This window comes from Oncorhynchus kisutch, linkage group LG5 (genome assembly GCF_002021735.2).
Source record: "Oncorhynchus kisutch isolate 150728-3 linkage group LG5, Okis_V2, whole genome shotgun sequence".
Lineage (NCBI taxonomy): Eukaryota > Metazoa > Chordata > Actinopteri > Salmoniformes > Salmonidae > Oncorhynchus > Oncorhynchus kisutch.
Window position 1 is genome coordinate 34,617,726 of NC_034178.2, and position 27,969 is coordinate 34,645,694.

The window sequence follows — 27,969 nt, forward strand, 5'->3', positions numbered from 1 at the left end:
CTCAAGTAGAAGTACAATTACTCAGAAAAGCTATTCAATTTTAGTAACAAGAGTATTTGCAATTAGTTACTTTGCACCTCTGTAAAAAAAGTAATCTGTCAAATTGTGTCATTCTTCAAGCAAAGCCAAAGCCATTAGAATTAGGCTAGTAAGGATGAACTGATGAAGTGTCCTATGATACATATTTTATTTAACTGAGGCAAATCACTCACAGTCATTACATTGTAAATACATGAAAATCAATATACTGTAGTTTTCTTTTTGAATGATTCCATTTCAACATGTTTAATTAACCATGATTACACTTTATTAAAAAAAGATCAATGAATGCACCCCATCCACCTCCCACAGAAAATGTACAGTATGTCTCACCCCTTTGAAATATGGTCATCGTGTAATGGGATGAAAAAAACATGTCTCAATTCATTCCAGTCAATCAATATAACTCATTTGTGGCATTACTCTAAAAATCGAAAAACGAATACATTTGTAAATGTCAATTAACACCACACTTATCTTGCTGGTGCTGAGAATTGTATGGGCTTTATGACAGAAGTGTATTTCACAAAAAGATACAAAATATTATAAGTTCATAAATATACAATATATATTCTGGATAAATTTGCTTTGAGCCGAGTGTATATTCATTTATGTTTTACAGACATAAGTTACATCACCTGAAAAATACATTTACGACCCCCAATGCACAGCAGTTTGGTCATCAGTTTCAGGTTTAGACTAGCTGGAAGAATTTCACACACTAACTACTGAATGGGAAAACAGCAACATTTAAAACCATATAACATTCCACTAAAGGTACTTGAGAAGAAAGGAACATTTTCAGCTGTAAAACATGTCAATAGATGAAAAGCCATGGCATTCATGAGTCTATTATCCTCAGTAAAAATTAAAGATCATTATTAGCTACGTACATACTTTTTTTTGTTTTCAGATGACAGTTTGCACCATAATGATCAATGAAGAAATACACTTACACTTTCAATATTATTCCAGAGGTATTCCTTTCCTACCATTAATTTAGTTAATGATGCACTTTTATAATGGTATAATCATGAACCTATGATACACAAGAACAGACAAGCACATACACTATAAATACAAAAGTATGTGGACACCCCTTCAAATTAGCGGATTCTGCTATTTCAGCCACAACCATTACGGACAGGTGTATAAAATCGAGCACACAGTAATGCAATCTCCATTGACAAACATTGGCAGTAGAATGGCCTTACTGAAGAGCTCAGTGACTTTTAATGAGGCATCGTCATAGGATGCCACCTTTCCAACAAGTCAGTTAATCAAATTTCTGCCCTGCTAGAGCTGCCCCGGTCAACTGTAAGTGCTGTTATTGTGAAGTGGAAACGTCTAAGAGCAACAACGGCTCAGCAGCTAAGTGGTAGGCCACACAAGCTCACAGAACGGGACCGCTGAGTGCTAAAGCGCGTAGTGCATAAAAATAATCTGTTCTTGGTTGCAACACTCACTACCGAGTTCCAAACTGCCTCTGGAAGCAAAGTCAGCACAATAAGTGTTAGTCTGGAGCTTCATTAAATGGGTTTCCATGGCCGAGCAGCCGCAGACAAGTCTAAGATCACCACGCGCAATGCCAAGCTTCGGCTAGGGTGGTGTAAAGCTCGCCATCATTGGACTCTGGAGCAGTGGAAACGCGTTCTCTGGAGTGATGAATCACGCTTCACCATCTGGCAGTCCGACGGACAAATCTGGGTTTTAGAGGATGCCAGGAGAATGCTACCTGCCCCAATGCATAGTGCCAACTGTAAAGTTGGTGGAGGAGGAGTAATGGTCTGGGGCTGTTTTTCACGGTTTGGGCTAGGCCCCTTAGTTCCAGTGAAGGGAAGTCTTAACGCTACAGCATACAATGACATTCTAGACGATTCTGTGCATCCAATTTTGTGACAACAGTTTGGGGAAGGCCCTTTTCTGTTTCAGCATGACAATTCCCTTGTGCACAAGGCGAGGTCCATACAGAAGTGGTTTGTCGAGATTGGTGTGGAAGAACTTCACTGGCCTGCACAGAGGCCTGACCTCAACCCCATCGATCACCTTTGGGATGAATTGGAACGCTGACTGCGAGCCAGGTCTAATCGCCCAACATCAGTGCCCGACCTCACTAATGCACTTGTGGCTGAATGGGAGAAAGTCCCAGTAGCAATGTTCCAACATCTATTGGAAGGGCTTCCCAGAAGAGTGGAGGCTGTTGTAGCAACAAAGGGGGACCAACTCCATATTAATGCCCATGATTTTGGAATGAGACGTTCGATTAGCAGGTGTCCTGTCACGACTTCCGCCGAAGTTGGCTCCCCTGCCTGTTCGGGCGGTGCTCGGCGGTCGTCGTCACAGTCCTACTAGCCACTACCGATCCCTTTTTCGTTTGTCTGTTGGTTTTGTCTTATTAGTTTCACCTGTGTGTATTTCAGTTGAATTAGCGTCCTTATATTTAGTAGGTTGTCCCGCCCTTGTTTTGTGCGGGATTGTTTTTGTATTCCTGTTATTTGGTGGTGTTCATGAGTTTTATTCTCCGGACTATTTTGGTCCTGCGTTGGATTATTCACCCTGTGTGTTGGGTTGACCGTTGTTTTGTGCACCGGAGAATAAACTGTCTAATAACTGAAACCTGCTCTCTGCACCTGATTCCACCCACCTTAGTAATTTGTGACATGTCCACATAGTTTTGGTCACGTAGCACATCATGGGAAGCTTATAAAAGGGTCATTCTTGAATTGTGGGGGCATTAATGACTTAAAATATTTGTATCATTACGATAACATTGTGCCAACACTAGGAGTAGCGTATGACAACATGATACATTGGAAATGGAATCTCCTACTAGCACAGTTCTGACATAAGGCCTGCTCATGCCATCATTCAGCAGTGCCATCCCTAGCCCTGTTCTTGTTAGATCCTTTTAAAAGGATTGTATTGTCAAATCTTTCTTATTATCATGATATATACAGATCCAAATATGTGGTTTATTGTTGATCTTGAATGTCCAATTGGGCCACACATTTTCTTATTTGCTCAAACTTGATACCCTGTCAACCATTTTCTGGTTTTCAAGTGTTCTCTCTTGGGGAAAATGTCCCATCCCACTGTTCTACTTGCTTTTGAGGGGTTAAGGCTTTTGACATTCATAAAGTGCTCTGAAGGAAAACATGCTACGCAACTGAATGAATAAAAATGACTAGAAAGTTAATTAAACGACTGTCCTAGACCAGTAAAAGCCCTCTGAACTTTACTATTATGACATTTCAGCAGCTGGACTGTCATAATAGTAAAAAAAAAAAAAAAGAGATTGCGTGAAACAACTCAATTTGGCAACAACAGGCATTACTTTCATTTGTTGATTGAAGACCAAGCTTTGAAAGGATTAGTGTTAGCATTGCAGATTATTAGAAAGCACTAACGTTTTTACAAAAGGTAGGGTTCTGTTTTAAACACAGAGCCACAGCTCCTGTTCCTCAGTCTACGATATTGCAATGTAAGTCCCCATTCATTTAACAAAAATGAGAAATAGCAAGCCAATGCATGTTTGATGAACAGATGAAAAGATAAGACAGATGTAATATATTCATCTTTACAAACATGTACATTTACACATTCACTGGTGTCTAAATAGTTTTTAGATCATATGAGTTCATTACATATGTTTGTAAATCACAAGACTAATGAGCAATAAATGACCTGTTCTATATCTATTCTTTATACCTCATAAGATACAAAATAGTTATTTAGAATACATATACTATATTCTGTAAAAAAATTATACCTTGGGAGATTTGTTAGGTTAAACAAGGAGGATGTTTGTTACATGTGGCTTGGGTCTGACCAACGATAGAATACAATACAGTATACGGTAGCTACAGAATAACAGGGCATTCAGAACGGCTTTACAGTCTTTTTCTGCTGGGGTTGTAATGTGTTTTTTTTTTTAGCTTGTGAGGTCACCTTATATCAGCTCCTTTTACAATGTCTGGTTCTCTGTGTGTGTGTGTGTGTGTGTGTGTGTGTGCAAGTACGTGTTTAAAAAATGATTCAGCTACATTAGACCAACGTGCCAGGGTCAGCGCTGGGCTCCTTCGGAGTCATGTCTTGCATCTGAGGATGAACGGGCTCTTGATAGAGTGAGAACTCCATTGACCTGCCATAGAGAGAGCACAAATCATCACAGCACTGAAAAGTACCGGAATCTGCACCTGTGTGAATGTTACCAACAATCATTACAAAGTACAGAAATACTCACCTTCCATGCAGTGGGTGGCCATGGAAACTGGCTGACTGAGACATCTGGGACCTATGGAGTGGATCACCTTGTATAGACTGAGCCTGGTGCACCAAAGGGTGGGGGTGTGAGAGGCGGGAGACCCCTGAATCATGCCCCTTTGACGTGGTAGTAGGGTAGCCAAGGGCGTTCCTCAGGTACCAGTCTCTGAGACCCTCCAGCGCCAGAGCTTTATGTAGACTCCTCGTCGAGTCCTCCGGGGTTGGGCGAGAGAACTGGGGAGGCCTGTGATTGAATGAGGGGCCGGACAGCTCAGTCTGGTAGGGGTGCAGGTTGGGAATGGAGGAGGTAGTGGAGCTTGGGGCAGGGTGGGGAGACTCATAGGCAGAGAGCAGGATGGTGTCATGCTGCAGGGGGATGAAGGGTCCACAGGACTTGGTCCGCGTGACTTTGACTCTGTGAGGCTCAGCCTGGGAGCCACGGATCACCATGGGGCTGTAGGGTGGGGCAGCACTGGGTAGATGCACCTGGGATAGGGAGAAGCCGTTGGCTTGAGGAGGCACTGTAGCAATGGACGATCGAGGAGAGGAAATGTCCTGCCAGATTCTACCTGTTGATTGGTACAGCTGGTGTTGCACTTGAATCCTCTGTTGCTTCCCCCAGATGTAATCCATTAGGAGCTCGTTGTAACCCCCTCCCCCTGCTTCTCCTCTCCCACCCATGGACAGCCGCATGTTGCCCTGCTCCACAGAGCCGTCCAAGTGTCTCTCAGGACTGCCCAGGTGGATGTGCCTCAGCTTGCCATCAGTGAGGGTCTCTGAGCTTTTGTAAGGCCCTCCTTTGGCAGGCATCCCGTTCCTGGGGCCTGGGTCCTCGGGGAGACTGGAGCGGTCAAGCAAGGCCTCAGAACTGTTGCTCCGCCGGGCACGGGAGCTGTACGGGCAGCCTCTGCGCTCCGAGGAGGAGCCTTCCTGGGTTAAGGGCACCATATGAGGTACATCCAGGCTGCCAGACCACTGCTTTAGTGCAATCCCACCAGAGCCATCCGATCTGAAGGAGAGAAAGAGAGCAAGGAGCTTATTGTAATAGGTTAGTCCTAATGTAAACACAGTATCTTTACATTTCATATTCCATTGATTGAATGTGTGATATCAAAGGGAGCATGATATAGCATGATATAAGTATCTAAGTATGATATAAGTATCTATGGTATCTATGGCATCTTTGATGATAAAATGTTGATGCAAATGTTGATGCAATGTTTACCATGGCTGGCATGTTCTGTAGTCTAATTACCTGCTGCACTCATCTGTTATTCTGTCAGCCTCTCTGTCATCATAGTGGGTAGGTAGCAGTGGATGTGCTGCATTAAGCAGAAGCACTGGACCAGAGGAGGAATATTACCTGACATGAACACTGATTGGGGCAGTCCGGGCGATGAGGGGGGTAGCAGGAACACTTCTGCCTTCAACATTAGATGTACTCCTTGGTAGAGAATGACTAGGGCTAGGAAAAAAAACATGAGTTCATAGCTTTAGACACAAGAAGAAGGAGAGCGTTACACGTGTACACACACACACACACTGACAATACCTGATGGAGCTGGTCACAGAGTTACGGCGCGTCCTCATTTCATAGTATATCTCCACTGGGGACAGTTTCCTACAGACCTGGTGGTCTGGGCTGCCCAGGGACAGACGGGGCTGGGACATGGAGCGGTGGTCTGCTGCCACACTGGGAGAGGACTCCTCTAAGGGAGGGAGAAGATAGGGTGACTCAAGTTGACCAAACCTCAACTCACAATTGACACGCAAATACAGTAAACAGAACATTCTCTGTAATGAACATAATCAGACAGCAGCTGTGTCATTCTGAATTTAAGGAAGACAAAATGTAAGTCTTCGCTCTTCTCAATTTTACAATAGGTACTGAAATGTGATCTGTCCTCTAGTAACTGATTATAAACTGAGTATGCACAGTACCAATCATCCAATCTCTCTTTTTATGTAGCCTCACCATATAATGCAATGAAAACAAACTGTCTAGACGTTTGGATAATATTTTGCAAGACTTCAGTGTTTGGGTGAAACAGACAAAGATAACTGCTCAATGATTTTTACCCACTAGCATTAACAGATTTGGTTGTTATGATAGTTTTTGCAGCTCTGGCTAGCTCACCGTTGTCATGGGATGTTGAATCTGACATGGAGCTAGTGCTCTCTGACATCACCATGTCCTCTGCAAGAAAAACAAACACAACCTCTTTATATCACAGGGAGTAGAGACCAAATACACATACTGTACCATCACATCATTGGAGGGGACAGGAGAGGAAACTGGCTCATATCAAAGTGAACTTCTGTGAGGTTAACCTTTCACTGCAGTGGGCTAAATCAGGGTCACACAGAGAGTTTCTTGGTAGTCTTAAACAAATACACCTGACACACATGGTTATAGGCTTTAAAACAAGAAGACACCTGTACCATGTCGGATATAGAGTTGAAATGTATTACATTTTGAGTTTGCATCCCAATATTACACTTTATATACATCACAGAAGAATGAAATATAACAAAGAATTGACATAGAATCACCGGATTTCCAGCAGTAAATTTGTATTTATTTGATTAATTATCAAATGATGAAAAATATGAATAACATTCCACCAATGAAGCCACTAGGTAATGTGACTGCAGGAAAGGGCTACCCAGTACCCAGTTGTTTGGCCTAGATAGATATCATGGAAACATTTATCAAGATATGTATGTATAGCTGTGAACACGTCTTTGAACTCTGCTGTACACAGCACTGCCTTACCTGTGTGGCATCCCCGGTGAACGGTCCTCCTGCTGTTGGGGACATTCCTGTCTGACTCTGAGTGCCTGTACAGAGCACCACTGAAGATTGTTTTCATCTGCCTTCGCTGACCTGTCTCATCCTGCACAAAGCAATAGCTTAGTCAGTGATGTGTTGATAACCAGTATTAACAGACATTCAGGACCTCTGTGACCAGTGTCATAGTATTTGAGAAAGTCCTCTGACCTCTCCCCTGGTGTTGTTATGTGGCAGGCCAGCCCTGCGCTGTACAACGGGAGCTCTCTCTCCTGTCTCCAGGGGGAAAACATGTGGGACCTTCCCGGTCAGCTCCTGCAGACAAAATACATGCCACAGAATTAGCCTAGTTAGATTAAAAAGTTAACACTGTTTTCATACAGCCAATGCCAAGTCAAATGTCATACTGTCTGTTATATAATATAGTTATATAATTGAGCAATAGAAACAAATGTAATAAACACTGATACATATCCTGTTAGTCTCCAGTCTTTGTATCTTAAAATAGTTGATTGTTGCGCTTGAATACATGTGCTAGAACTAATGTGATAATAGTCCAATGAAGATTAAACTGTTGTTCAAGAATAGTATCATTTGAATGGTGGTACATCCGACCACCAAATCAAAAGTACTGCATATAGATAGTATATAGAGAGCGTTCCCCATGCATTAATAATCTTATTCTAGAGAGAAGCTGAGACACATCTGTGTTCAATTTCAAACCAAAAGCAGGGGGATGTGTGAAACAGCTGTGAGTGAAAAGCTGGAGCTGCTGCCTGGTATGTCTGGCTCTGCCTCTGGAGAAAATCAGGCTAACATTGATACGCTGTCGCTACATATTCTTGACTCATGCAGCTCTGGAAGGGGAAAGCTTTAAACTTCGCTATGTAACAAAAGTTGCCAAATGTTGTTCTTTCATCTGTAGCCAAACTCAGTGAGCCTGATTTACAATTTCAGGTGGTTGAGGTTTACAGGGGTTTAGAGCTGCTCCGTACTGAGTCAGATACAGAAAACAAACCAAAGTTGGTTTATGCTTTTCAATAATCTGATAAAGCACACGTCTCTATATCATGGCTTGGGTGAATGGAGCAATTCCCTCTAACCTGACCTGAGACCTACAATGGTTAAAAGGTAGGAAAGAGGAACTGACCTGAGACCTACAATGGTTAAAAGGTAGGAAAGAGGAACTGACCTGAGACCTACAATGGTTCAAAGGTAGGAAAGAGGAACTGAACTGAGGCCTACAATGGTTAAAAGGTAGGAAAGAGGAACTGACCTGAGACCTACAATGGTTCAAAGGTAGGAAAGAGGAACTGACCGCCTCCAGCAGACACACTTGTCTCAGCTCTCCCACTCGGCTGCTGAGGAGGTCCTCCAGGAGTTGCTTTCTCTCCTGCAGTGCGGAGATGCGTTCAGCTTGCAGCTTGCTGTCCTGATCTGCACACCAACACACACATCAACACATGCAGCTGAGACAACAACCATTTATACAATGACGTTGTTGCAACAATGGTGTTACTAGGTAATTACAGTATTACTGAGCACTTAAAATATTGTGTAATTGCATCAGATTATCAATAAAATTCTGGGGGCAGATGTGTTAGAAAAGATACTAGAACGAGGAGCGGAAGCAGGGCGGTAGTTCCACCCCCCTGTCTCTGCAAGTTCCAGGCAAGCCTATGGGCCAAATGTCCCCTCCCCGAAAGATGTGAACACCTGCGAAATTGGGATTTGTCTGAAGGATCAGTGACGGAAAAATCTGTGCATCGGAACATAGTTAGTTGTTAGTCGTTACATCCCACAGGCTGTTGACAGATGCTACGATACCATCTTATGTTACATGCGTCTGTCCACAAGAAATTAGTAAGTAATCCCAAATCTCTCTGTGGAGGTATAAAACTCACCTGGAGCCCCCACACTCATGGATGTGATGAGGCGCCCTTTGACCTCCATGTGGTCTGATTTGTGAGGTCGTGCTTCTCAAACCTCAGCCAATCAAAACCTCACCTGTTGAGAGAGAGCACTGTGATTACCTAATAGAAATGGAACAAATAATGTGGGCCTAGAGCACAGGTTGGTTTAAATACATTCATCTTACCTAGCAACTTCAAGCATGTGTTCTCCAGTAGTTTGGTTAGCCATCTATTTTTGTTAAACCAGTAAGAATGTGTCTTCCACTAGTCAAAAACAATAAAGTGATCCCAGCCACCGCCAGTGGGGGGAGCCTCTGTGACTCTTTTCAGGTGTCTAATGCTAAATCCTGTAACAGAGATGCAGAGTTTCAATTTTTGGTAATGTGACTAAAAACAAATAGGCCTACAGTTAATATAGAATAAGAACCGTGTGTGTTGTTTCAATGATAGACTATCAGGCCTAGCCTGTCTATGTCCATCGTATGTGCATTATATAAAATGTATGCTTGGTGGCATAGGATGGCTTCATGTTAACAGGATAATTCAAAAGTGTGCTTAATAGAGTGATTAAAAAATTAAATAACATAAGTAGTTAACATGATAGTGTAGACTGTGCCAACAAAATAAATAATATTAAAGCAATTGTACGAGGGCATAGCCTGCCTGCCTGCATCTCTTAGCTCTGACAATCATGTCTTCGAAGAGGAGTGAGAGTGAAACAGAATTAATAACGTATGGAGAAGAACAGATGGAGAGAAACCTAAACTGTGTTTCATGTCTCAATTTCCAAAGGTAACCAACACAAATTAAAATAATGAACCAAAAGTAACAGCAATAACTTTTCACTGAAAGTAAGACACAACCTGCTCTGTTTATGCCCAGTTGCACACATTCAGTGAAGACAACTTACACCAGCATTCCCCAAGTGAGGGTGGCTTTCACTTCAGCAGTAATAAATTCATGAACTAAATTCATGAACTTTTTTGAGGAAAAGATCATGATCATTAGAAAGCAAATTCCGGACTCCTCTTTAAATCTGCGTATTCCTCCAAAGCTCAGTTGTCCTGAGTCTGCACAACTCTGCCAGGACCTAGGATCAAGAGAGACACTCAAGTGTTTTCGTACTATATCTCTTGACACAATGATGAAAATAATCATGGCCTCTAAACCTTCAAGCTGCATACTTGACCCTATTCCAACTAAACTACTGAAAGAGCTGCTTCCTGTGCTTGGCCCTCCTATGTTGAACATAATAAACGGCGCTCTATCCACCGGATGTGTACCAAACTCACAAAAAAGTGGCAGTAATAAAGCCTCTCTTGAAAAAGCCAAACCTTGACCCAGAAAATATAAAAAAATATCGGCCTATATCGAATCTTCCATTCCTCTCAAAATTTTTTGAAAAAGCTGTTGCGCAGCAACTCACTGCCTTCCCGAAGACAAACAATATATACGAAATGCTTCAGTCTGGTTTTAGACCCAATCATAACACTGAGACTGCACTTTTGAAGGTGGTAAATGACCTTTTAATGGCGTCAGACCAAGGCTTGGCATCTGTCCTCGTGCTCCTAGACCTTAGTGCTGCTTTTGATACCATCGATCACCACATTCTTTTGGAGAGATTGGAAACCCAAATTGGTCTACACTGACAAGTTCTGGCCTGGTTTATATCTTATCTGTCAGAACGATATCAGTTTGTCTCTGTGAAAGGTTTGTCCTCTGACAAATGTACATTTCGGTGTTCCTCAAGGTTCTGTTTTAGGACCACTATTGTTTTCACTATATATTTTACCTCTTAGGGATGTCATTAGAAAACATAATGTTAACCTTCACTGCTATGCGGATGACACACAGCTGTACACTTGAAACATGGTGAAGCCCCAAAATTGCCCTCGCTAGAAGCCTGTGTTTCAGACATAAGGAAGTGGATGGCTGCAAACGTTCTACTTTTAAACTGAGACAAAACAGAGAGGTCCCAAGAAACAAAGAGATCTTCTGTTGAATCTGACAATTAATCTTGATGGTTGTACAGTCGTCTCAAATAAAACTGTGAAGGACCTCTGCGTTACTCTGGACCCTAATCTCTCTTTTGATGAACATATCAAGACTGTTTCAAGGACAGCTTTTTTCCATCTACGTAACATTGCAAAAATCAGAAACTTTCTGTCCAAAAATGATGCAGAAAAATTAATCCATGCTTTTGTTAGGTTAGACTACTGCAATGTTTTACTTTCCGGCTAAAGCACTAAATAAACTTCAGTTAGTGCTAAATACGGCTGCTAGAATCCTGACTAGAACCAAACAATTTAATCATATTACTCCAGTGCTAGCCTCCCTACACTGGCTTCCTGTTAAGGCAAGGGCTGATTTCAAGGATTTACTGCTAACCTACAAAGCATTATATGGGCTTGCTCCTACCTATCTCTCTGATTTGGTCCTGCCGTACATACCTACACGTACGCTACGGTCACAAGACACAGGCCTCCTAATTGTCCCTAGAATTTCTAAGCAAACAGCTGGAGGCAGGGCTTTCTCCTATAGAGCTCAATTTTTATGGAATGGTCTGCCTACCCATGTGAGAGACGCAGACTCGGTCTCAACCTTTAAGTCTTTGCTGAAGACTCATCTCTTCAGTGGGTCATATGATTGAGTGTAGTCTGGCCCAGGAGTGTGAAGGTGAACGGAAAGGCTCTGGAGCAACGAACCACCCTTGCTGTTTCTGCCTGGCTGGTTCCCCTCTCTCCACTGGCATTCTCTGCCTCTAACCCCATTACAGGGGCTGAGTCACTGGCTTACTGGTGCTTTTTCATGCCGTCCCTAGGAGGGGTGCATCACTTGAGTGTGTTGAGTCACTGACGTGATCCCCCCCCCCTCCCCTCCCCTCCCCTCCCCCCTTGGGTTGTGCTCTAGTGATATCCCTCTAGTGTGGGGGCTGTGCTTGGCAAAGTGGGTGGGGTTATATCCTTCCTGTTTGGCCCTGTCCGGGGGTATCATCGGATGGGGCCACAGTGTCTCCTGACCCCTCCTGTCTCAGCCTCCAGTATTTATGCGGGCACATTTCATCCGAGTACTTCCATGGCAATCAACAATGGATGGAGGGCTTCAGCAAAAATGTGCTTCTCAAAGTGGATGCTGCACCTACCATTAATGTTGCTTCTTAAGCATCTCAGACAGCTAGCAACACCAGCAGAGACCGCAAGTATGATCACTGGCATGGAAGTGAACCAGGTAATTGAAAGAGCAAGCTAGCATGCTACCTCTATGCTAACGTTAGCTAGCTGTAGAGCTACCGCATTTAGCTGACGTCTTTTATCTAAATAACACTGATAAAACTACGCACATGTAAACACATCTATCATCTAACTGCTGATGCTGTCCTAGATAGGCTTTTACTATGGGAAATAGTTTTAAAGGTCTTTTGGGGGGCTGCGTGTTGCGGTAATTTGTCACTCTGTGGCTATAGGGGAGTTTTCTATACGGCCTGCTGAGTGCGGGCTAAACTGAAATGCTATGCTTTGGCCATGGCTCGGACCGCGGATCGGGTGTCACTTCAGATAAGCCCCGGAGCCATATTTTCTTTGGAGGGGTGGATTTTGGTCCATGGGAAAGTTTATTTTTGGATCTTAGGATCAATGTAGGATCAATGTAGTCACAGTTGTTTCTTGTTGAAGAGGTTGAAGAGGCAGCAGATAACTTTAGCTTGCTATCCTCTTCTTTGGACACTGTGTTAACAAACCTCCAGATGAGCTTCAATGCCATACAACACTCCTTCCGTGGCCTCCAACTGCTCTTAAATGCAAGTAAAACTAAATGCATGCTCTTCAACCGATCGCTGCCCGCACCTGCCCGCCCGTCTAATATCACTACTCTGGACGGTTCTGACTTAGAATATGTGGACAACTACAAATACCTAGGTGTCTGGTTAGACTGTAAACTCTCCTTCCAGACTCACATTAAGCATCTTGTCCAAAATTAAATCTAGAATCAGCTTCCTATTTCGAAACAAAGCATCCTTCACTCATGCTGCCAAACATACCCTTGTAAAACTGACTATCCTGCCGATCCTTGACTTGGGCGATGTAATTTACAAAATAGCCTCCAACACTCTACTCAGCAATTTGGATGTAGTCTATAACAGTGCCATTTGTTTTGTCAAAGCCCCATATACTACCCACCACTGAGACCTGTATGCTCTTGTTGACTGGCCCTCGCTTCATATTCGTCGTCAAACCCACTGGCTCCAGGTCATCTATAAGTCTTTGCTAGGTAAAGCTCACTCCGCCTTATCTCAGCTCACTAGTCACCATAGCAGCACCCACCCGTAGCACGCTCTCCAGCAGGTATATTTCACTGGTCATCCCCAAAGCCAACTCCTACTTTGGCCGCCTTTCCTTCCAGTTCTCTGTTGCAAATGACTGCAACGAATTGCAAAAATCACTGAAGCTGGAGTCTTATATCTCCCTCACTAACTTTAAGCTTCAGCTGTCAGAGCAACTTACCGATCATTGCACCTGTACATAGCCCATCTGTAAATAGCCCACCCAACTACCTCATTGCCATATTGTTATTTATTTTTTGCTCCTTTGCACCCCAGTATCTCTACTTGCACATTCATCTTCTGCACATCTACCACTCCAGTGTTTATTGTAAAATTGTAATTATTTTGCCACTATGGCCTATTTATTGCCTTACCTCCCTAATCTTACTACATTTGCACACACTGTATATAGACTTTTCTATTGTGTTATTGACTGTACGTTTGTTTATCCCATGTGTAACTCTGTGTTGTTTGTGTCACATTGCTTTGCTTTATCTTGGCCAGGTCGCAGTTGTAAACTATAATTTTTTTTCTCAACTAGCCTACCTGGTTAAAGGTGAAATAAAAAATAAAATGCCACTCTAAAATGTGCAATTTTGACACACAACACAATGCCACAGATGTCTCAGGTTTTGAGGGAGCAAGCAATTGGCATGTTGACTGCAGGAATGTCCACTAGAGCTGTTGCCATAGAATTTAATGTTCATTTTCTACCATAATCTGCTTCCAACACAGTTTTAGAGAATTTGGCAGTACGTCCAACCGGCCTCACAACCGCAGACCACGTGTAACCACGCCAGCCCAAGACCTCCACATCCGGCTTCTTCCCCTGCGGGTTAATCTGAGACCAGCCACCCAGACAGCTGATGAAACTGAGGAGCATTTCTGTCTGTAATAAAGCCCTTTTGTGTGGAAAAACTGGCTCCCAAGTGGGCGGGCCTATACCTTCCCAAGTCCACCCATGGCTGTGCCCCTGCCCAATCATGTGAAATCCATAGATTTGGGTCTAATGCATTTATTTCAATTGATTGATTTCCTTGTATGAACTGTAACTGTAAAAAAAATTGCATGTTGCATTTATATTTTTGTTCTGTATATATGAGTGGAGACCATCCTCCTCAGTGAAAAATAAAAATACTAAAACATTAAAAGGTATCCTTTTTAGATAAGACTCTAAGTATATTCACGTCACCAAATAATTGACTAGGACAGCTAGTTTCCTTCCTCCTCTGGGTACATTGACTTCAATACAATACCTAGGAGACTCATGGTTCTCACCCCCTTCCATAGACTTACACAGTAATTATGACAACTTCCAGAGGACATCCTCCAACCTATCAGAGCTCTTGCAGAATGAATTGACATGTTGTCCACCTAATCAAAGGATCAGATAATTAATCTATTATTGAAAGCATAAGATACAGCTAGCTAGCACTGTAGTGCATAAAATGTGGTGAGTAATTGACTCAAAGAGAGAGAAAGACAATAGTTGAAAAGTTTTGAACAAATTAAGGAGAAGCAAGAGAGAGAGAGAGCTAGCTATATTTCATAGTATATATATATTTTTAAACTTTCACTTACTTAGCTAGCTAGTTTAGCCTACACAAATAGCTGGCTCAAACAGAGATGGGTGACATGTTAGTTAGCTGACTATGGCTATCCAACACTGGAACTCTTCCAAGTCAAGGTTTGGTTTTATTAATTTATTGCCACTGGGGCCTGCCCGTGTAACTGCTTAACTGCTTGCTGCTGACTGTACACAGTACTTCATGATTGTAGCGGGTTTAGTAACGCGTTAGTTCTAGTAGCTATGTTGACTATGAGGTGACAACGATGTAGGCTGTGTAGCGGTTAGTGGCCATGATATGAAGGTTTGGCTTGGAAAAGTTGTTTCACCAGGTCACAGACAGCTGATGTGTTGGGTACTGAAGTCCACAAGTGAAGGGAAAAGGTGAGAGGAGGATAGCGAGTAAATCGATGCGAGAAGGAATGATATACAGTGGGGCAAAAAAGTATTTAGTCAGCCAATTGTGCAAGTTCTGCCACTTAAAAAGATGAGGCCTGTAATTTTCATCATAGGTACACTTCAACTATGACAGACAAAATGAGAAGAAAAAAAATCCAGAAAATCACATTGTACCATTTTTAATTAATTTGCAAATGATGGTGGAAAATAAATATTTGGTCGATAACAAAAGTGACTTGCCTAGCCAGTCTCCAGATCTCAACCCCATAGAAAATCTTTGGAGGGAGTTGAAAGTCCGTGTTGCCCAGCAACAGCCCCAAAACATCACTGCTCTAGAGGAGATCTGCATGGAGGAATGGGCCAAAATACCAGCAACAGTGTGTGAAAACCTTGTGAAGACTTACAGAAAACGTTTGACCTCTGTCATTGCCAACAAAGTGTATATAACAAAGTATTGAGATAAACTTTTGTTATTGACCAAATACTTATTTTCCACCATAATTTGCAAATAAATTCATAAAAAATGCTACAATGTGATTTTCTGGGATTTTTTTTCTCATTTTGTCTGTCATAGTTGAAGTGTACCTATGATGAAAATTACAGGCCTCTCTCATCTTTTTAAGTGGGAGAACTTGCACAATTGGTTGGCTGACTAAATACTTTTTTGCCCCACTGTATATTAGTTCATATACAGCACCAACTAAATAAACATCAGTTAAGGTCCATTATCTACTGCCTGGACATTAAAGCCTGCCAGCAATGGCCAAAGCAGGAGGTTGCTCATCTCAGTCTAAAGAAGTCAGGGGTAGCCTATCATTTTTATTTATGGTATTATTCAGAATTCCCTGCATGCTTGTTCCAAATCAGGCCTTATTCCCTTATGCTGCATAGAGAACAAACAATAGTGATTCTCTTCAGTGCCAGAGCATCTCTCACTCCAGAATCTTAATCATAAAGAACAGGCAGCTCCTTGCAGTTTACTAAATAACCACATCCTTCTTTCCTAAGCAAAACACCATCAACAACACAGAATGCCTCAAGAGCTAAGAGTAAGGTTGGAACATTTTTAAGATGTGTACAGAGAACGGCACCATATTATCATCGTAAAAAACAACAACATGTATCTACCACCTCATTCATACCATATGGGAGATTCATGCTTCAAATACCTCACACATTTAACATGGGGTCCAGTCCTGGAGTTGAGATGGTCCAGTTTGCGCGTACTAGTGTGAAATTCCCCTTGTGTGACTTCCCATTGATAGACACCGTTTCTTAAAACAGAAGCAAACAGATTCAGTTGTTTGTCTTAAACAAACAACTGACACGGTAATGATTCACTGTACATTGACACTGATAGTCTGACCCAACCCATCGCATGAATCCACTCCAGTCCTAGTCAATCGATTATTCTTCATTTAACTTAATGTGCACTGAAGAGGACATCATGTTATTGACCAGAGGGAGGTGGTGTACCAAACTTCAACCAAAATTATTAATAAAATGTGCCATTCAACAGTCTAAAAACATGGGGGGAAAGGGGCAAGATTGAGAGATTGATAGGAAAAATGGCGAGACAGACAGGAACAGTTGGTTGTCCACTTGGACGGAAGTGTGGTGAGTTGATGCCTGGAGCCATAAGGCCGGCACGTCATCTAGGAAGGTTTTCTTCCACACAAACCAAGTAATACACACAGCACAGAAAGACAGTGTGAGCAGCTAGATCTCTACTTTCCACAATCAGTTTAGAAAGTTCATAAATAATGAAGGTACGTTCATAAATAATCAAGGGAAACATGGCATGAGAGGGATGAGGAGCGGGGGAGCTGGTCAAATACAACAGGACTCCTATCTTACTGTTCTGGATTTACTGCCTTTTGAACCTAGAACCAAATGAAGCACACCTGAAAGGACTGCTGATCCCATGGTGTGAGTCAGAGGTAACTACCGTACTGGCACATCTGGAGGGCAGATGTGTTCAGAGACACAGGTACAATAACTCAGCACTAAACGCACATTCCTGAGTGAATCCTACGGGAAGGAAAGAAGGTTTAGAGGAAAATCACCAGTCAGACCAAATGAGGTAAGAGACAGTGAGATGAGTGGGATGATCAGAGAAACAAGACGGAGTGACTATTGACAGTATAAGAACGTGATGGACACTTGGGAGACCCAGCCGGAATATGCTAGGAGTGAGACGATGGTTATCGTGATACAGATGAGCTGTGGAGAGAAACACGCTGATTAAAACATGAGCTTTGAGCGCAGGCAGGCAGCCCGTGTGCAGCTCGCATCACACGCATGCAAAATGCAAATCAGCCAGGAGTTTAATATTCAAGTCCAGGGGGGCCACATAGTCAATGCTGCAGGGCAGGCCTCTCTTTCTCTTCTACTATGTCCACACATCTTTACAAGCTTAGCCTATTATATGATAATATTCACAGGCCGTATAGCCCCACCACTGCAGGGCAGGCAAAATCCATCACAGCTCAGTAAACAATGCGTCATTCCAGCCCATTTAAAGATACTAAAATGGTTTTCTGTAGCACAGATAGTCCAAATACGTATTAATTTGCATATTTTTGTGCATACTACTTTGAATAATGTGATGTAGGCTACTATATCTTTGCCAAATGGAAATGGTTTCTTATTTATAGGTACCCAATGCTTTGATACCATTATAATGTTGATGCTACTAGCAGAGACGCAAAGAAGAGCAGCTGAAATGTGTCCTCGGCGCCAGTGCAGATAGACCATCGGTGATGCTACAGTGACACACTCATTCCTGGTGGTGGCTACAACCATTGTTTACACAGCTGCTGCCTGCTCCTGTCATGAATTGTCAAATGACACACAAACTCACCTCAACAGACATACTATAAATATATATACTCAGCATCAGAATTTTATAATAACTAACCAATATTTATTTTTTTAAAGGACAAGCAATTATTTTAATTTTTTAGAAGAGATCTCTCTCATAAGGAAGCATTGCTGTATCAAACAGATGTATTGAATTTACCTGCTCTCTTCTGTAGCTCTGGCACATTTTCTCTATGTTCATTTGTGTAACTTTCCTGACTTGACTTCAGATAATAATAATAGTATAGTAAGTATGCAGTATTCCTGGAGGACAGTTATGGAGACGAAACCTTTAGCATAAGACAAGGGGTGGGGGATAGAAAGTTAACAATATAACAGAGGAAATGTCCACACCTGGGAAGGAACATCAATTGAAAATGCAGAGTTTGAAATGTATATCTTACCATATGCATTTTGGCCGAAAATATGTTTTCCGTTTAGTTCATTTTATTGTCATTTTCATACCCCTCTAAAGGTCCCTGACTCCTGTTGCTTTTGCAAGAGTTATACTACCAAAAGTATGTGGACACCTGCTTGTCGAACATCTCATTCCAAAATCATCCACACCGATCTCGACAAACCATTTCTGTATTGACTTCGCTTTATGCAAGAGGGCATTGGCATGCTGAAACAGGTAGGGGCCTTCCCGAAACTGTTGCCACAAAGTTGGGAGCACAGAATCATCTAGAAAGTCAATGTATGCTGTAGCGTTAAGATTTCCCTTCACTGGAACTAAGGCGCCTAGCACAAACCATGAATAACAGCCCCGGGACATTATTCCTCCACCGCCAAACTTTACAGTTGGCACTATGCATTGGGGCAGGTAGAGTTTTCCTGGCATCTGCCAAACCCAGATTCGTCCTTCGGATTGCCAGATGCTGAAGCTTCCCTCCAGAGAATGCGTTTCCACTGCTCGAGAGTCCAATGGTGGCAAGCTCTACACCATTCCAGCCGATGCTTGGTATTGCGCATGGTGATCTTAGGCTTGTGTGCAGCTGCTTGGCCATGGAAACCCATTTCATGACGCTCCTGAGGAACAGTTATTGCTAACATTGCTTCCGGAGGCAGTTTGGAACTCAGGAGTGAGTGTTGCAACTGAGGACAGACCATTTTTATACGGTATGTGCTTCAGCACTCGCCAGTCCCATTCTGTGAGCTTGTGTGGCCAACCACTTCGCGTCTGAGCCATTGTTGCTCCTAGACATTTCCACTTCACAATAACAGCACTTAAAGTTGACCGGGGCAGCTCTAGCAGGGCAGACATTTGTTGGAAAGATGGAATCCTATGAAGGTGCCACATTGAAAGTCACTGAGATCTTCAGTAAGGCCATTCTAATGACAATGTTTGTTTATTTAAGGAGATTGCATGGCTGTGTGCTACATTGGTGCACTAAAACTCGTAATGTTTTAAGTACACTCTTAGAAAAAAAGTTTCCAAAGGGGTTCTTCGGCTGTCCCCATGGCATAGGATAATTTTTATTTATTTTACCAGGCAAGTCAGTTAAGAACAAATTCTTATTTTCAATGACGGCCTAGGAACAGTGGGTTAACTGCCTGTTCAGGGGCAGAACGACAGATTTGTTCCTTGTCAGCTCGGGGGTTTGAACTCGCAACCTTCCGGTTACTAGTCCAACGCTCTAACCACTAGGCTACCCTGCCGCCCCTGGAACCAATCCTTTTTGGTTCCAGGTAGAACCATTTTTGGTTCCAGGTAGAACCATTTTAGGTTCTAGATGGCACTTTTTTTTAAGAGTGTGCAGTCGTGGCCAAAAGTTTTGAGAATGACACAAATATTAATTTTCACAAAGTCTGCTGCCTCAGTTTGTATGATGGCAATTTGCATATACTCCAGAATGTTATGAAGAGTGATCAGATGAATTGCAAAGTCCCTCTTTGCCATGCAAATGACTGAATCCCCCAAAAACATTTCCACTGCATTTCAGCCCTGCCACAAAAGGACCAGCTGACATTGTGTCAGTGATTCTCTCGTTATTAACACAGGTGTGAGTGTTGACGAGGACAAGGCTGGCGATCACTCTGTCATGCTGATTGAGTTCGAATAACAGACTGGAAGCTTAAAAAGGAGGGTGGTGCTTGGAATCATTGTTCTTCCTCTGTCAACCATGGTTACCTGCAAGGAAACAAGTGCCATCATCATTGCTTTGCACAAAAAGGGCTTCACAGACAAGGATATTGCTGCCAGTAAGATTGCACCTAAATCAACCATTTATCAGATCATCAAGAACTTCAAGGAGAGCGGTTCAATTGTTGTGAAGATGGCTTCAGGGTGCCCAAGAAAGTCCAGCAAGCACCAGCAAACGCCATCTGCTAAAGTTGATTCAGCTGCGGGATCGGGGCACCACCAGTACAGAGCTTGCTCAGGAATGGCAGCAGGCAGGTGTGAGTGCATCTGCACGCACAGTGAGGCGAAGACTTTTGGAGGATGGCCTGGTGTCAAGAAGGGCAGCAAAGAAGCCACTTCTCTCCAGGAAAAACATCAGGGACAGACTGATATTCTGCAAAAGGTACAGGGATTGGACTGCTGAGGACTGGGGTAAAGTCATCTCTGATGAATCCCCTTTCCGATTGTTTGGGGCATCCAGAAAAAAGCTTGTCCGGAGAGGACAAGGTGAGCGCTACCATCAGTCCTGTGTCATGCAAACAGTAAAGCATCCTAAGACCATTCAAGTGTGGGGTTGCTTCTCAGCCAAGGGAGTGGGCTCACTCACAATTTTGCCTAAGAACACAGCCGTGAATAAAGAATGGTACCAACACATCCTCCGAGAGCAACTTCTCCCAACCCTCCAGGTACAGTTTGTTGGCGAACAATGCCATTACAAAAAGTCATTACAAAAATGACAGACAAACAACGTGAAAAACTACAAGTAATCTAGTAAAAACCACAGAATTCACAAGAGTATAACCAAATCAAAAACAGCTAATTAAAAACATTGACGGGTCAGTAAATCAGTCTCAAGATCATTCATCAGTGATTTAAAATACCAATCGGGACAAGTTCTTCCAGTTTAAATGTATTTTGTAAGGCAACAATTAGTCAGGATGTGACCCAGAAGTTAATTGACAGTATGCCAGTGCGGATTGCAGAGGTCTTGAAAAAGAAGGGTCAACACTGCAAATATTGACTCTTTGCATCAACTTCATGTAATTTCAATAAAAGCCTTTGACACTTATGACATGCTTGTAATTACACTTCAGCATTCCATAGTAACATCTGACAAAAATACCTAAAGACACTGAAGCAGCAGACTTTGTGGAAATTAATATGTGTCATTCTCAAAACGTTTGGCCAGGGTGAGTGAGGCTTCGATTTAAAAAAAGATATTGTAAATACAGTCTTCAGGATTTATTACAGTCATTCTGTCTCTTATTCAACAAGCTGCACCTGAACAGCCAGCCACCAGCTGGACCCTGTGGAGAGATTATGGAGGGTCAGGTGACCTTCCAATATGATATCGTCTCACTCTCTGTGCCTCCCTGAACTACTGATTATAACATGCTTATCAGCAAGACCCAGAGCAGCTTTGCACATGGTGGCCAATCCTATGGCTAGCGCAGTATTCCCATTTTGAAATCCTACTCCCTCCCCTCTGCCCTTGATGGCTCGCTACCCTACGCAGATCTGAAACAACAGTATAGGTGAAAGCAATCTGGTGAGTCCTCCTACTACTAGATTTCTGGTAGGTTCAAGGTAGAACAGAATGTAATAAAAAATGGAATGTGGCCCTATGTCAATAGAGATTATTACTATACTGTTTTCCCACATGAAGGGATCTCTGTATCTATTCCAAATCCTTGCAGTGAAAATGTTTTGTCCTAATCCCCAAGGCCTTTATACTGGTTCAAATCCTCGCTGTTGGATGACGCAGAGTCTCATTGACACATCACAATGTGTACGATACAAGGTAACACTTTCGGCACTTTCACCTATCCAGCTGAGTCTGGGTCAGTGTGTGGGTGGGACCCAAACATGTTATTGTATAGGCTACTTTAGACAGAGTGTACAAAACATTAAGGACACCTGCTCTTTCCATGACATAGACTGACCAGTTGAATCCAGGTGAAAGCTATGATCCCTTATTGATGTCACTTGTTAAATCCACTTCAATCAGTGTAGATAAAAGGGAGGAGACAGGTTATATTAAAGATTGTTAAGCATTTAGACTATTGAGCCTTCGGAAAGTATTCTGAAAGAATAAAAGCATGTACTCTGCCATCTACACACAATACCCAATAATGACAAATGTTCTGGATTGACGTGTACAACAGCGTGTTCAGGTTGCCGCCAATATCCAGCAGCTTCGCACAGCCATTGAAGAGTGTGAAAACATTCCACAGAACACAATCAGCATCCTGATCAACTCTATGCAAATGAGATGTGTCAGGCTGCATGATAAAAATGGTGGTCACACCAGATACTGACAGGTTCTGATCTACGGCCCTTTTTCTTTAAGGTACAGTGCATTCAGAAAGTATTCGGACTCCTAGACCTTTCCACATTGTTACATTACAGCCTTATTCTAAACTGGATTAAATAAATGTTTCCTCAATCCACACACACACACTAGCCCATCATGACAAAGTGAAAACATGTTTAGAAATGTTTGCACATTTATAAAAATAAAACCGAAATACCTTATTTACGTAAGTATTCAGACCCTTTGCTATGAGACTCGAAATTGAGCTCAGGTGCATCCTGTTTCCATTGATCATTCTTGAGATGTTTCTACAACTTGATTGGAGTCCACCTGGGGTAAATTCAATTGATTGGACATGATTTGGAAAGGCACACACCTGTCTATACAAGGTTCCACAGTGCATTTCAGAGCAAAAACAAGCCATCAGGTGAAAGGAATTATAAGTAGAGTTCCGAGACAGGATTGTGTCGAGACACATATCAGGGGGAAGGGTACCAAAAAATATCTCCAGCATTGAAGGTCACCAAGAACACAGTGGCCTCCATGATTCTTAAATGGAAGAAGTTTGAAACCACCAAGACTCTTCCCACAGCTGGCCGCACGGCCAAACTGAGCAATCGGGGGAGAAGGGACTTGGTCAGGGAGGTGACAAAGAACCCGATGGTCACTTTGACAGAGCTCTAGAGTTCCTCTTTGGAGATGGGAGAACCTTCAAGAAGGACAACCATCTCTGCAGCACTCCACTAATCAGGTCTTTATGGTAGAGTGGCCAGACAGAAGCCAATCCTCAGTAAAAGGCTACATAACAGCCCGCTTGGTGTTTGCCAAAAGGCACCTCTCAGACCATGATAAAAGATTCTTTGGTCTGATGAAACCAAGATTGAGCTCTGGCCAGAATGCCAAGCGTCACGTCTGGAGGAAAAGTAGCACCACCCCTACAGTGTAGCATGACGGTAGCAGCATCATGCTGTGAGGATTTTTTTCAGCGGGAAAGATGAACGGAGCAAAGTACAGAGCGCTCAGGATCTAGACTGGACAACAACCCTAAGCACACAGCCAAGACAACGCAGAGGAGTGGCTTCGGGACAAGTCTCTGAATATCCTTGAGTGGCCCAGCCAGAACCCAGACTTGAACCCAATCGAACAACTCTGGAGAGGCCTGAAAATAACTGTGCAGCAACGCTCCCCATCCAACCTGTCCGAGCTTGAGAGGATCTGCAGAGAAGAATGGGAGAAACTCCCCAAATACAGGTGTGCAAAGCTTGTAGCGTCATACCCAAGAAGACTTGATGCTGCAATCGCTGCAAAGTAAAGAGTAAAGGGTCTAAATACTAATGTAAATGTAACATTTTATACATTAGCAACAATTTCTAAAAACCTGTTTTTGCTTTGTCATTATGGGGTATTGTGTGTAGATTGATGAGGGGGAAAAACGATTGAATCAATTTTAGAATAAGGCTATAACTATCAAAATGTGGAAAAAGTCAAAGGGTCTGAATACTTTCCGAAGGCACTATGTGTGCCATTCAGAGGGTGAATGGGCAAGACAAACGATTTAAGTGCCTTTGAACAGGGTATGGTAGTATGTGCCAGGTGCACCAGTTTGTGTCAAGAACTGCAATGCTTCTAGGTTTTTCACTCTCAACAGTTTCCCATGTGTATCAAAAATGGTCCACCACCCAAAGGACATCCAGGCAACTTGACATAACTGTGGGAAGCATTGGAGTCAACATTGGCCAGCATCCCTGTGAAACACTTTCGACACCTTGTAGAGTCCACACCCTGAAGAATTGAGGCTGTTCTGAGGGCAAAAGTGGTGCACCGATATAACATTATTTGTCCGATACTGATATCCGATATTTTCCTTGGCAAAAATAAATAAATACTGATACTTAAAAATGTTGCGGCCTTTTAAGGATTCTAGTACAGTTAAATAGTTAACACACACACATGGACGCAGCGGTCTAAGGCACTGCATCTCAGTGCAAGACGCGTCACTACAGTCCCTGTATCACATCCGGCCCGTGATTGGGAGTCACATATTGCAGCGCACAATTGGCCCAGCGTCGCCCAGGTTTGGCCGGGGTAGGCCGTCATTGTAAATAAGAATTTGTTCTTAACTGACTTGCCTCTTTAAATAAAGGTTACACACACACACCATACTGACCATAAAGTAATTTTGTTGGCATTTACGTATTTCCCCATTACCAGTAAAACATCATCAAAACCTATTTCTCTCACTTACTTGCTGTTCATTTGTTCAGTCGTTTCATTCTCAACCAGGATTTCATCCTACATGTCAAGCAGTGAAGTTTCAGCTCTGTCTGTCCGTGGCCTCTCTTCCTCGGTGCGCACTGTCACTGTGTCCGTTTCCATCTTGTCCAGCTGTGTCTGTAACATTTCACGTAAACCCTGTTTCTTGTCCCCATCGAAGCAGCGGTCCTTGTACATAGCATCGAGCATGGTGGTGACACAGTGAAGAGAGAATGCCACCGAATCGCTTGTTCACAGCCTGTCGCCAGTTTTGTTGAGCAGGTGTTTCAATGCCATGACAGAGGGTATCACGTCTGCTGCAGGTGCAGTTGATGAGCTTATTTATAGAGTCAGTTGTTCAAATGGAGCTAGCTAGTGTGTTCATGATTCCAAGTTTCAAACATGTTCTCAAATGCATTGAAATGGCAGCAGCGGTATGACAACCAGCACATTCATGAGCATGAAATACGACTTTCCCCAGTACGAAATTCTCGATGACCCACTGTGCTGTCAGACTCAGCATGCTCATGGAGCTGATATCGCTGGTCCAAATGTCAATCATGAAGCTAATAGCAGTGATGCTATTACTGTGTAACTCCGGTAGGGCAACATCTGACAAATAGCGCACTTGGTAACTTAGTGTGTGCCGGTGCTCGACCACTCGGCGAGCCAACATCACCCACGACAGAGAACGTTTGATTGTCAAGGGCAATGAATTCCATTATCTTGGCGTTAATGGATTTTGCCTTTTGAGTTGTCTCGCTGAAATGTTCTTACTCATTCAAATGACTGCTCAACTTGTTGACTGCTCGATCCACACAGCAGACATTGTTGGCTATGTTAGGAATGCGGTGTTGCATGTGTAGCACTAAATCTTATGTGGCGTCATTACGTCATGTACCTACGTTATATAGGAATGCACGTCAGCTTTGACATCGGTTTTGCACATCGCCGTTAAACTAGATATCGGGCCGATGTCGATGTTGGCATTTTAAGCTAATATCGGCCAACTCCGATATCTTCATGGAACATCAAGCCAGCTTCTCAAATCCTGTCAGTCCGTTCCAGTTCAACATCCAATAAATGGCATGGACATGGTGTCTCCTTGGCACAACAGCCAATTATAATGTTTGTGTTCACCTTAGTCTGAAAACTGTACACAAGGTCAGAGCATGCTTTATAGAAAAGTAGAACAATAATTATACTTGATATACTTGATTTATATGAAACAATGACATGATGAGGGGAAGAAGGCCAAACCAACCTGCAGCTCTAGTTAACTTTGGCTACAAGAAAACAGTGTGCACAAACAATACTCCTAGACAAGCATTCAAAAAGGTTTACTGTCTGCCGCCCACTGATTTCCAGACCATTCTTTAACTTCATGGATGTACTGTGACCATCCTCTAATGGCCGTGCTCAATGAACTCAAAGACCATGTGAAAAGGATCACTTCTAAAGTGATCAGTGCCAAGCATCACTGCATTTGCAACAATATAGAAAATCATTTTCTGAGAACACTGCAGTGTTTCCCAGACAGACCAAAGCGGCAGCAGCAGTGAATTACCCCGAGGCGCTGTCCGGGTGAACAGATTTGGACAAGTACCTCAGATCCTGGCAACTCTGGATATCCTTGTTCATGAATGTTTCTATGATAGTGTTAATATCAGTGCCGGTCAATGAGTGTGGGAACATGCACAACCTACAGACCTCGTCTCTAACAACTCCACTGTTAAAGCTGAAATGATAAATATAAGTAACATAATATAACCATCTTAAAGGTTGAGAAAATATCAAAAATATGTATCCTAAATATATATAACATAATTAACCATCTTAAAGGTTGAGAAAATAAAGAAATATTTTATTATGTTGGATAGGCAGACAATAACAGTGACAGATTACATGAAAATTGCTTTTGAGAACTCTAGGTAGTAACTGTATAAACTATTGATGGGCCCAGTGTGTGTATGTATGTATGTATGTATGTATGTTCCATATCATCATCATGTGCAGCAACAGCTCAAGGACATTAAAGCCCCCCCATCATACATGTGCCTCAGTAAATCCTACAAACATAGAGTTTCGTAGTATTCAGAATAAAATCTTGATATCTTTTAGAAATTTAGTATGTGTCCAACATGATATGGGAATTCATCAATGTGTCATGATGAAATGTCAAAACGTAAGACACAACTAGAAGAAATCACAACCAAAAATAGGCAGATGTTTTGGTTTTTCATGTGACAGGAACACAGTGGAAAGGCTACACAAATATTACAGTAGCAGTGGTGAGGTTGTTGAATCGAAGATATATAATTATAAAAATTATATTTAAAAAAGAGCATGCCACCTCCCCATTCAATTAAGCCCATCTTAATAGGCTAAAAGAGCAGGAGCCAACCCTACATCTGCATAGATGCTGCAGATGGACACATTAGACTGGTACAGCCTAATCAAAAACAGCTGTGGGTTGATGAAGGCATCTCATATTGCATTTCTTAATTGCATTGCGTCAGGAAAGACTTTGAATGCACGTTTTTGTTGTAAAGTAATTCTACAAAATGATATTGCAGAAGGTTTTACTTGCCTGAAAGGGAACCCCGTGATGACGAAGATTTGAATCTCAAATGAATTAAGACGTGCCATGAACTCATGGCTTGAGTATATTATTGGCTATAGGCTAATATTTTCCATGATGTACACTTGCCTATACTGTTACAACGAAGAGGACACATTAGAACCTATAGAATCCCCATCACTGAGAGTATGACCGGTGTGTGCGGAGGTCTCCATGGTGCTGTTCAATGTGGTAAAACCACGAGAGACGGCCCGATCAAAGCGCTCGAGGTTATGTTCTTTGACTAAAATGTTAGTGTAGCAATCAATGGACCATTCGCTACAATTTCACGATATTCTTCTTCTGCTTATCCAATGTGGCTCCATATTCCAATTGAAATGCATCAGCTGCCCCTTTCTCGCGCGTCTAAAACCCCCATTCTCCCTTGCGTCGACGCCTTCCGCATCTCAAACGTGAAATCTGTCTTCACGGAAAAGGTTGTCCTACCTAGTGCAACGGACAAGATATAGAACGTTTTGAATAGCAGGTTTCCTATCACACAGACCTA

At 42.6% G+C, this 27,969-nt stretch overlaps 1 protein-coding gene across 2 annotated transcripts; it reads right to left on the reverse strand.

The window, feature by feature from the left end:
* Positions 1–165: 165 nt before the first annotated feature.
* On the reverse strand, positions 166–26,352 carry LOC109890179 (coiled-coil domain-containing protein 120). 2 transcript variants are annotated; one of them, XM_031824929.1, is made up of 11 exons: positions 24,834–26,352; positions 9,192–9,353; positions 8,998–9,100; positions 8,412–8,530; positions 7,304–7,408; positions 7,079–7,199; positions 6,440–6,499; positions 5,855–6,011; positions 5,666–5,767; positions 4,283–5,311; positions 166–4,180 (listed from the first exon to the last, which is right to left on the reverse strand). In XM_031824929.1, the coding sequence occupies exons 3-11, from the start codon at positions 9,044–9,046 to the stop codon at positions 4,084–4,086; spliced, it is 1,839 nt and encodes a 612-aa protein (XP_031680789.1). In that variant the 5' UTR covers positions 9,047–9,100; positions 9,192–9,353; positions 24,834–26,352; the 3' UTR covers positions 166–4,083. The 2 variants fall into 2 exon arrangements, with proteins under 2 accessions (XP_031680789.1, XP_020337743.1); XM_020482154.2 differs by lacking the exon at positions 24,834–26,352 and adding an exon at positions 16,460–18,208.
* Between the last annotated feature and the right edge of the window lie 1,617 nt (positions 26,353–27,969).

What these genes read in the sequence shown, in the direction of transcription:
- LOC109890179 (XM_031824929.1), bottom strand. Translation starts at nt 9,046, where the DNA reads ATGGAGGTCAAAGGGCGCCTCATCACATCCATGAGTGTGGGGGCTCCA. An exon ending in TCACCGGGGATGCCACACAG is followed by an intron (nt 6,500 to 7,078) that starts GTAAGGCAGTGC and finishes TTTTTCTTGCAG; the next exon opens with AGGACATGGTGATGTCAGAG. An exon ending in TCTGTGACCAGCTCCATCAG is followed by an intron (nt 5,768 to 5,854) that starts GTATTGTCAGTG and finishes TTTTTTTCCTAG; the next exon opens with CCCTAGTCATTCTCTACCAA.